Genomic DNA, 11,035 nt, shown 5'->3' with positions numbered 1-11,035 from the left:
ATTCTTCTTCTCATTCCCTAGTCGTTCCTCTCCTCCTCTCATTCCCTTTGATTTTAATTTTTTTCCTTTTCCTCCATTGTTGTCGTCACCTTTACCTAGTTTTACCATCTCTTTTTTTTCTTTTTCTTTTTCTTTTTTATTTTTGCCACAAGATTTGTTAACATATTCTCCACCATATTTCTTTCATCTTTCCTCATTAAAATCAACCCCAAATCTGAAACCTTGAACTCCAAGATCGATCCCAAACATTGCCAAGAAAGTGTCATTGTCGTTTCTCTTGACTAGCTTGGGTAAGGTCTCTTCTCTCTTCAATTTCTTAATTAATCTTGTCCATTCAAAACCTAAATTTTTAGATCTGGAATTTGGGGGATTTTAAATGATTTCAAAGGTATTTTTCCAGAATTTAATGAGATCTCAAACAGTTTTAAAATTTAGCCCCAATTCTGGCCACCATGGGTGGTAGTGCGTGCGCTAAAGGGAGTTGTTTTGTTTCTTGGTTCTTGCCTATATTTTTCCAGCATTAATTTGAGTTCTTAAACCTTTCTAATCAGATTTTAAACCCATTTCAATTAGGAAAAAATGTTTTTGATCGATTGGCCATTCGGATTCCACAAATCGTGAAGTGTAAGTGCAATTAAAGGTAACTAGTTTGTTATTTCGACATAGTTGTTGGGTAAAGGTTATGAATTAATTAAATTAATGAATTTAATAATTAATTAGATACTGATTTTCAAGTACATTATTGAATTAGGTGCTGACCCCAACACCCCGAATCATTCGTAAAGGCGAAGAATGATTGTACGTACAGTTTGCATCGATACAGTGTAAGGAATCTAACTAGTTTGGATTCATAAAATAGTTATAATTTCAACGATTGGTTTGACCTCATAAGTGGGTGTTTGGGGGTTGGTTTAATGGTAATTTATTTAATTTATACTGAATTTTGGTTTAGGTTCGTTTAAGGAATTATTAAAGAAAATTGAAAGATTCGCTAGTGTGCTGCGAGAAAGCGAAAAATAAGGTGTGGGTCCTAAACTCATAAATTTGTTTGAAAATGTTAAATATCATGTTATATATGATAAATTAGTTTACTGATTGGATTGTCTTAATAGCCAAATTTTTAATTTTGTGAGTGGCCGAACCAGGTATGTTTCGAGCCTTAAAAGATTAACATGTTGGCAAAATTGCTAGTTTGATAGTATGAATGTTTGATTGAGTTTGTAATTACATATTTGAGTTATGAGATATAAGAATATTTGATTGAATGATATAATGTATTAAGATATTAAGCTTATGTATGATTTAAACGCATGAGATATTTGTTATATTGTGTACTGAAAAAGGTGTTATATATGCACAATGAAAATCCGTAAAGTATGTAAAATTGAATGATATTGATTGATACCAACACAATGGTAATTTGAAAGATCGGAACATTGTTTCCATTTACTGAAAGTATGTGATTATTGAGGACATGCTGAGTATGTCAAATGAATGTGAAAAGTATTGAGATATGATTATGTATGAGATTGTGTGACATATTGCATATGCATTGGGTTTGGATTTTGTGGTTGACGGAGGAGTTCCGTGGAGTACCAGCCGCATATTAAGTTCGCATTATTTGTAGTCAGTGCACTGCACCTGGAGTATCGAGAGGATTGGCGATTTTATCGCATATTATATGTTATTTGCGATTGTATCGCACTATTTGATATTCGGCAGATTTTGTGCATTATTAATTATTCGGTGGTTTTACCACATCGAGCAATGCTCATAATATTTTGGAGTTTGGCAGACGGGTTCTGGGGAACTCTTGATGTGTAGTGGATGGTATGGGTAGGAACCTTTTTGCATTGTATCATGTACACGACATATTCGAATGTTATTGATTTATGCTACACATTATATTTGTTATATTGAATGGTATCGAAATTAATGATTGTTACTCAAATGAATGATGACCTATGTTCATACACCGTTTGACATCAATTTGATAATGGCTATGCAATGACATGAAATTGCTATGATGTTTCTATTTTCTTCTGTTAATGCTAATATGTTTCATTGTATTTGATGTTTTTGCCCGTTTAAATAATTATTCGACTCACACTGAGCTTTTCATAACCTCACTTTTCAGGTAAACCTCAAAATTAGGACCGGACTCGACATTCAGAGAATCAACTTGGACCTCGGATTATTATTATTTTTTAATTAACTATTATTAAGTCTTTATTGGTTTTGGCCTATAATTTTTAACTATTTCTGGTCTGTGGCTTGGTAACTTTTCTTTTGGGAATTTTTGCATGCATGAATTACTCAAGCATAATAACTGGATAATGCATGATATCAGGCTTAAGTAAAATTTGATATTGTTCCCTAGTTTCCACTACATTGCAAATGAACTGTTTTTGAAAAAAAAATCGATAAGGTAACTAATTTTCCAAAATGACTTGAAAAATGGTTTTTCCGCTACATTAGTTTAACTTCGAGTTTTTTTTTTTAAGAAGAGCGACAAGCAAACGATTTTTCTAAAACAACACTATTAACAATAAAATGAATCCTAAGCATACACGACCTAATGAATGAATGCTTTTAAACTAACTCAAAGTACAACTACGGTTTTCTTTAAAATGAGTTTATTTAAAGTCTTAAAAAGTAACGTAAGTTAGCTTAGCCATTTCAGTGGCTAATGTAGCCTTCTCAATCTAGCCATAACGTCTAGGTCGGGTTTGAGAGGTTACAAGTTCGATGATATCCTTAGGCTGGATTGGTTAACTAGACACAACGTTATAATAGACTGTCGAGCCAGAGGCGTACATCTTTTAACTGCAGAAAGAGAGGAAGTGTTACTGCCTGGCATACAGACTAGTTTGGTGGGTAGTGTAATTTCGGCAATATCCACTAGAAAGTTTATAATTAAGGGCACAAACACATACTTGGTGTATATTATGGATTCGACTGAGGCGATGAAGGACATTAGCCAAGTACCGGTTGTGAAGGAGTTCTCTGATGTGTTTCCAAAAGAACTCTTAGGCAAGTGGCCAGACCAAGAGGTGAATAAAGGAATTGAAGAAGCAGCCAAATATTGCGCCCATATCTTGTGCTCCATACAGTATGGCACAGTTGGAGTTAAAGGAATTTAAGAAGCAGCTACAAGATCTCTTGGATAAAGGAATTATTCGACCAAGTGTTTCACCTTGGGGTGCGCCAATCTTGTTCATGAAAAAGAAGGATGAGACTCTCCACTTATGCATTGATTACCACCAATTGAACAAGGTAATCATGAAGAATAAGTATCTATTGCCACGGATAGAAGATTTTTTTGATCGACTAAGTAGAGTTATTGTTTTCTCCAAAAAATTAACTTGTAGTTTGGCTATTATCAAGTGAAGATTAAAGGTGACGACATTCCGAAGACTGCATTCACTCATGTTATGAACATTATGAGTTTTTAGTGATGTCATTCAGATTAACGAATGCTCCAATAGTATTCATGGATTTGATGAATAGAGTCTTCCAACCCTATTTGGACCGTTTTGTAGTTGTCTTTATCGACAATATTTTGGTCTACTCTAAAAGCGTGGAGGATCATAAGAACATCTAGAGATTGTACTTAGGACTCTGCGAGAAAACAAGTTATACACCAAATTCAGTAAGTGCAAATTTTGATTGAGAGAACCCAAAGATGAATTCTATTATTTGATTTCTAGTTTTATGCAATAAAATCTTAGTTTCTTTTTTTTCAACTATGAATTCTGAATTGTTCTTGGGTTATTATTTCTAGGATTTTAATCCATACTTGATGTGCATGAATTTGAGGTTGAATAGACTCGTCTTATGATTAGATCTTGCATAGTTAAATGGAGTTTCATGCAATCCTAGAAATAGGACGGCATAAATCTACAGGATTAGAATCAAATCTAATAGGGAAATCCATATAAACGAATTAATGCGACAATAGGGGTTTTAATTAGAAAGAAATTTCAATTAATCAACTTAGAGTTAGTTGCTTTTATATTCGAAAGAGATTAACATAAGTTTGGGATTTCTAAAAATTAGGGAAACTAAGGAAATAAATTGAATAAATTGGATTGAGAATTTTAGATGAATTTTAGGTGGATTCTTACATGGGTATTATTTAGTCAATTGGTTGATATTTGATTATTTTTATGTTTTATTTCTTTGTCGCATTCGTAGTTAATTTAGCCAGTTAATTTTAGTTTTAATTAATTCTTTGAATTATTAGGTACTAGGAAATGTAATCCTCAAGGGAACGATATTTGTGCTCAACATAGTTATACTATTAATTGATAGGTGCACTTAACTTAGTCAAATTTTTAGTTAATTTAGTGGACATCACGTCTTATAAATGCTCATAGACCGGAAGTTCTAGATTTATAATGTTGACACTATGCTTTAGAAAACCCTCGTAAAAAGGCTTCAAGCGTTGACCATTTACTTTAAGAATCTTTTTGGTATCTGTTTTTTTTTTCAACTGTTGAAACGTTAATAACAACAAATGACCCCATCCATTTAAAGCACAATTTTTTGGGGAATAATTTCAAACGAGAATTATATAACAAAACTTTCTGTCCAATTATGAAAATCTTTCGATGAATGCACTTATCATGAAAGGTCGTAGTCTTATCTTTTTTATATTTGCAAGTTCTCATAGGCGTCATTTCAGATTTCCTCCAATTCTTACGATTCCAACTTTCTATTTTCTCCAGTTTCGTTCATGTTGCATTGTTGAATGGCCTAATATGCTTGGTGTTATAGCTCGAGAGGAAAGTGCAATGGATTGTCAAAAACCAATCAATAAGGGGACATACCTATAGGCGTTTTACAGGCCATTTGATAGGCCCATAATGCATCTTTAAGGTGCAAGCTCCAATCCTTTCGATTGGGTTGTCAGCTTTCTCAAGTATATTCTTGACCTCCCTATTTGAAATGTGATGTGATCTTGAGTATCAATTATGAATTATGAGTGCTTATAAGGGATTGATAAAGAATTGAAATTGAAAACAATATGAAGTTGTATCTAGTTCAAATATATAAGTAATTGGTATGAGATTAGGACTGGATTCATTATTGAGATTTGTGGCCTAAAACCCTGTGGACAGTGTCTTGTGGACAATGCCAGGTGTATACAGATCTTACCTTTGAATGAGTGCAACTTGTAACTCCTAATAATCTTCGAACTAGATGGGTGAATATACAAATTTCACCTTCGAGTGAGTGTGTAATTCCTAATATTCCCCGGGCTGGATGGGTACATTATTATTCTATATTTCTCTTTAATTGGTAACTGTAATAGTGATCATTGTTGAACTTATATTTATGTTGGTTTGTAAGCAATTGTTGAAATTGAATGAAGTGAGTTGAGCGAAGGAAATTCAAATCCTAGCGTGGAGACATTCAAAATAAAATATAGGACTATGAAACGCATTGGTTTTCACTATTAACTACAAACCGGCGGGTTTGCAGTTGCAAGTTGTTTGGTGGGTTTATATGAAAAGAATATTAGGGAAAAGGAAGAAGAATTGGATGGTTTAGATTGGAACTTTGAAAAAGTGATAAAAGTTGAGCTTAGAAAAAGAATAAATACATTAGTCAATGGGATATATTTAGATGATATTTATTGTCACCAAGTTCCAATTCTAAACAATATTCATACAAACATTGATGAAACTTGAATTTATCAGATCTGATGAGTTTTATATCTAATATTCATCTGAAAAGCCCCAATAGGTAAACTCCTTAACTCACTGCACTATTTTATTGGTAAGTTGATTATATTCCAAGTTTTTAATTACTCGACATTTCAGTGTACAACCATACTCAAGGTTACCGTTTCTGTTCCTATTCAGAAATAAAAACAAATAGAGCTAGTTTCAATAGTATCCACTCACTCCTTGAATTCCAAAACATAGTATCAATCAGATTTTTCCATATTAGCCTAGTTGTTAGTTTGGACGTTGAATATGGCATAGAGTATATTTAAAACACGTAGATCAAATTATAAACACGTGTGTACTTTCTATATGAATAAGTTGATCTAACATATTAAGAAAACAACCCTTTTAATTTCTATTTACAATGTCATTTTTTAAACACCTCAACAAATTGTCTATACAATATGCATCAGGGGCGAAGGCAGAACAATTTTTTAGGGAGGGCCGAATAAAATTTTAATTTTTTATAATCTATATCTTTATAATTTTTAAATGATTAAATCAAATTTTTATAATTTTAGAGGAGGCAAAGTACAATTTTATTTTACTAATTTAAAATTTTAAAAAAATTTAAAAAACTTAAATAACAATTTTTCATTTTAGGGAGAGCCGGATTCCATACTAGCCCCTCTAAATTTACCTCTGATAAGTATATACATGGTCACAATTTACATGTTTTAAATATGTTGTACATTAAATCTAAACCAACATTTAATGCCAAAATTAACATGTAGCCTAACAAAAGACATAATTAATATAATATTAATATTTTAAAATTTCAATTAGACTGCTTTAAAATTTTTAGAAGAATTTAAAATTTAAAGATGTTTGGAGTAATTATCTCAAAAAATAATAGTAAGACCGGGCGCAGCCATGCACATGTAGACTTCCCTTTCTTTATTTATCGACATTTTATAATTTACTAGATCCCTACTTAATTATATATAAAATCACACAATTTATAATTTTCATATTAATAATATTATTATATTTCATGTCTTAACCTAAAAGAAATGTTTGTTTTTTTGGTTTCAAAGGCAAATGGTTATGTTTTTCAAATATTGGAGTATTGTGCGGTTTTTAGGGTTAAACAGAGTACACAGTTCCGTATACTTTGTCTCTTGGAATGCTTTACTAGTTTAATTCAATCCCTCACAGCTGTCTTTAAATTTTAATGCCCCACTATTCTACAAGTAGAATCCAGCCTACCATTTTAATTAATCTCAAACCTTTCTTTTCTTTTTATTATTAAACCAATGTCCTTTTCAGAAGAGAAAATATTTAAATACATATTTTATCATTTTATTTTTTAGTTTAATTATTGTAAGTGAATTTTTTTAAAATTTTATATGTGACAAATAGCGTATTTATTTATATAATTAATTTTTTTTATTTTTTATTAAATTTTATAATACACTTTTCATACTCTTAACTTGCCTGTAAAGTGTAAGAACTTTTTCTGACTGTATATCAAATTCTCCTTGAATAAATTAAAATATGTCACAGCTTGTACTTTTTATAGATTTGAAATTTAGTTTTTATATTTTATTTTTATAAATTTAGTTACTTTACTTTTTAAATTTCAAAATTCGGGTTCAATTATTAAATTTATTTTTTTTAATTTATTAGTGTAACATTTTAAAATTAAAAAAACTCACTTTATAGTAATATAACAAAAATACTTAATCATAAATCTAAATTTAATAAAATAATTTTAAAATTTTAACATAAATTTTAAAATTTTAAAAATAAAAAATTAAATTCTTAAAATTAAAAATATAAAAATTAAATTTCCAATCTCTCAACCACTACTATGTATATAAACAAGACAATACGATTTGTTTTAATTAAAAACGGTATTGTTGGAGAAGAGAGAGATAGAAGTTAGAAGTAGCGTGAGAACAACTTAGGTCATAATCTCTTTCAAAAAGATCAAAGAAAACTTAGGTCATAAGCCTGATTTGACTTATAAAATATAAACTACTTCTTTTAAGGGTATAATAATATATTTAGTTACTAATATTTATTTATTTTATTATTTTAACTTTTATTGTTTTTAAGGTCATTTTAATCCTTAATTTTTAAAATTTAATTTAATTACTTTATTTTAACATAAAATTGACTAAACTATTAAAATTTTAACTATATTAATGTGGTCACTCACAATACAGTTTACATCTAATTTATAAAAATTTAAAAAATCTATTTAAAAATAAATAAAATCAAAAAGAGTTGCTAAAAGTTTTAATAAATTTATCCATATTAATAATGAAATATATTTAAAATGCCACATGAGTTCACGTATCAATACAATTAAAATTTTAATAGTTTTACCTAAAGCTTAAAAGTTAAAATGACTTTTAAAAAAATAGACGAAATGATAAAATGAGTATAGACTAAATTTATATTTATGAAGAAAAAAACAAAAAACAATTCCTTGCATTGGAATTCTACATAAACCCCGCTAAGCTTGAGCTATACTCAACAACATACTCCTTTCTCTCTCACACTCTCTTAAACCTCCCAAGTTTTCTCGACGGTTTTTTCTTTTTTTTTCTTCTTCCCGGGAACCAAACAAACAATCATGAGAGATATTCTAAGTGAAGAACAGATTGTTGAGTTCAAAGAAGCCTTCTGTCTGTTTGACAAAGATGGGAATGGTTAGTTCATCCTTTTCATTTTTCCCTTCGTACTTCATGCTTATATTTAATTACTGTTGCTGCATGTTTATTAGGTTGCGTTACCGTTGAAGAATTGGCAATGGTGATTGGTTCACTGGACCGATATCCCACAGAAGAAGAACTCCACGACATGATCACTGAATTTGATGCTGATGGCGATGGAGCTGTTGAGTTTGCAGAGTTCTTCAACTTGATGGCCAAGAAAATGAAGGTAAATAAAATTATGAGAAAAAAGAAAATTAAAAACTAGAAAAATAAGCAAAACAACTGAAAAAGATTGAACTTGATTGGTTTCCCTCAAAAAACCAGGAAACTGATGCAGAAGAAGAACTTCAAGAGGCTTTCAAGGTTTTTGACAAAGATCAAAATGGGTACATCTCAGCTAATGAGGTAAATTATAATATATTTTTCTTGGTTTTTTGTTTTAATTAATGCAATATTTTCCTGCTTTTCTTTTAAATGCCACATTACTCCTTTCAAGTTATAACCCAACATTTGAATGCTAATGTATGGTATATTGATTGTGGAAGTTTATAAATTCAGTGGATAAATATCATGCATCATCAGTGTCTAATAACATAATAAATCATCATTAAATAAAAAAGTAGTGGACGACTTATAAATAAAAAATTAATAACTTTATTTAAATATAATTAAATAATAATTAATTATAAAATAAATGTTAAAGACCTTAAATCTTATACCCAATATTCTAGCTCTAAACCCTTAAATTTAAGATTTAAGATTTTAAATTACAGAAATATTAATATTTATTTATAATAGTTAAGTTTAATGTTTAATTATATTTAAATAAAATTATTAGCATTTATAATTTATTAATGGTACATAAAATTTATGTACCAAAATGCATCAAATATTATTATTTTTATTAAAAAACACTATAATTTAAAGGAGAACTTTTGACTTGGGTTACAATACTGTTGCACACATATCACATGAAAATCTATTTGACTATAAAAGAAAATCTAATTAAATAATAGTGTTGCACTCATATCACATGGCAAAGGCAAAGGGAGCTTTTGCTTTGCTATTTGACTATTCAAACATTACATTGATAGCTGGCATATGGTAGAATAAAGAAGAGAGACAAAAATGACCAAAGTAGGATACAAATGAAAGAAATCATATGTCAAATGAGACGTTATTTTTGCAATGTTTTACATCCGAATAATTTTGTTTGAATAAATCTAATTGGCAGGTGGTATATATTATGCAATTTCCAGTATATAAATATACCTGTGTTATATCTTTTTTATTCACACGTTTTCAATCATTTCAAATTATTTGTTTTTTTATCGTCGAATTTGGTGTCTTTTTTTATGTGGTGTAATTAATAATAATAATAATAACTACGAGTTTGAACTTCTGAAAATAATTGAAAAACTTCATAATCATATGTATTATTCGCTTGAGAAATTAATGAAAATTTCTCTTGTTTTATGGATACAGACCAGTTTATTTTATCTTATTCTTATTTTGGTATAATCACCTTTTTGGCCCCTCAATTTTACAAAAGAATCAAGTTTACCTTTGAATTTGTGTTTTTATCAAATCACCTCAAAATGAAAGGAAAAGTTAACGTTTGTGAACTTTGTTGATGCGGATACACAAGTTAACATTTAATTAATTTTTAAATTTTTTAAAAATATATATATTTTATACTTTTTAATAATTTTAATAATTTTTAATTTATAAAATATTTTTTAAATTTTTTAAAATTTTAAAAAATTTATTAAAACTTGTCAATACACATAAATAAAGTTAAAAAAATGTTAAATTTTGCATTCATTTTAGGTTATTTGATGAAAAATACAATTCTAAAAAATAAAAAATAAAAAATTTATTAAAAAGTTAAAATAATTTTTTTTATAAATTAAAAGATGGCTTTTATTTTTCCTTATTTCTCTTTTACTATTTTTATTCACTACATAAAAATTCTTTTTTGGTTATTATATATAGCTAAGGCATGTGATGATCAATCTTGGTGAGAAATTAAGCGACGAAGAGGTGGAGCAGAAGATCAAAGAAGCTGATTTGGACGGTGATGGTCAGGTCAACTATGATGACTTTGTCAAAATGATGACAACCGTTGGATGAAAAGAAGTTTCTTCATCCACGATTGTTAATTATTAATCTAGTTTTGTCTTGGAAAATTCGTTTAGTTTCTATCTCGATGAAGAAATTGTTATTGTTTTTTTCCCTCTTATTTGTATTAAGGGAGTTGTTTTTTTTTTATTGATATTGGTATATATCAGTATCAGTTGTATGTTTTTATTTATCATTATTTTTATATGTAATGGTTACTACTATATATTTTTGAAAGATATCATACTATTATTTTTTACTATTAATAATATTTTTACAATAATTAATTTTATTTTTTATTAGCATTTTTAAACTATTATCAATATAAATAATTTTTAAAAATATATTATAATTCTTATTTAATTAGATTTGTATATTAAATTAATATTTTTTTCGAATCATGTGAAAACCCAAAACTAGTGCATATGATGTGTTTAACCTTATGCTTTTTTTACTATTTCTTTTAACTTTTTGAATGTCAATTTCTTTCCTTTCCTCAAATTTTGAGTTTTT

General features: G+C 28.7%; 1 protein-coding gene across 1 annotated transcript; it reads left to right on the top strand.

Moving 5' to 3' along the window:
- Window positions 1–8,240: 8,240 nt before the first annotated feature.
- LOC107915984 (calmodulin-like protein 8) lies at window positions 8,241–10,712 on the top strand. The gene is made up of 4 exons (XM_016845154.2): window positions 8,241–8,395; window positions 8,470–8,627; window positions 8,726–8,806; window positions 10,397–10,712. Exons 1-4 carry the CDS (start codon window positions 8,320–8,322, stop codon window positions 10,532–10,534), a joined length of 453 nt encoding a protein of 150 aa, XP_016700643.1. The 5' UTR covers window positions 8,241–8,319; the 3' UTR covers window positions 10,535–10,712.
- The last annotated feature ends 323 nt before the right edge of the window (window positions 10,713–11,035 follow it).

Source organism: Gossypium hirsutum, chromosome D10 (assembly GCF_007990345.1).
Source record: "Gossypium hirsutum isolate 1008001.06 chromosome D10, Gossypium_hirsutum_v2.1, whole genome shotgun sequence".
Taxonomy (NCBI): domain Eukaryota; kingdom Viridiplantae; phylum Streptophyta; class Magnoliopsida; order Malvales; family Malvaceae; genus Gossypium; species Gossypium hirsutum.
Note: the sequence above shows the minus strand (reverse complement) of the source record. Positions and strands in the feature narration are given on the sequence as shown.

Excerpts from the sequence above, each read along its gene's own strand:
- LOC107915984 (XM_016845154.2), top strand. The coding sequence starts at position 8,320 with ATGAGAGATATTCTAAGTGAAGAACAGATTGTTGAGTTCAAAGAAGCC. Across the intron at positions 8,396-8,469 it reads GTTTGACAAAGATGGGAATG|GTTGCGTTACCGTTGAAGAA; the intron begins GTTAGTTCATCC and ends CATGTTTATTAG. Across the intron at positions 8,628-8,725 it reads TGATGGCCAAGAAAATGAAG|GAAACTGATGCAGAAGAAGA; the intron begins GTAAATAAAATT and ends TCAAAAAACCAG.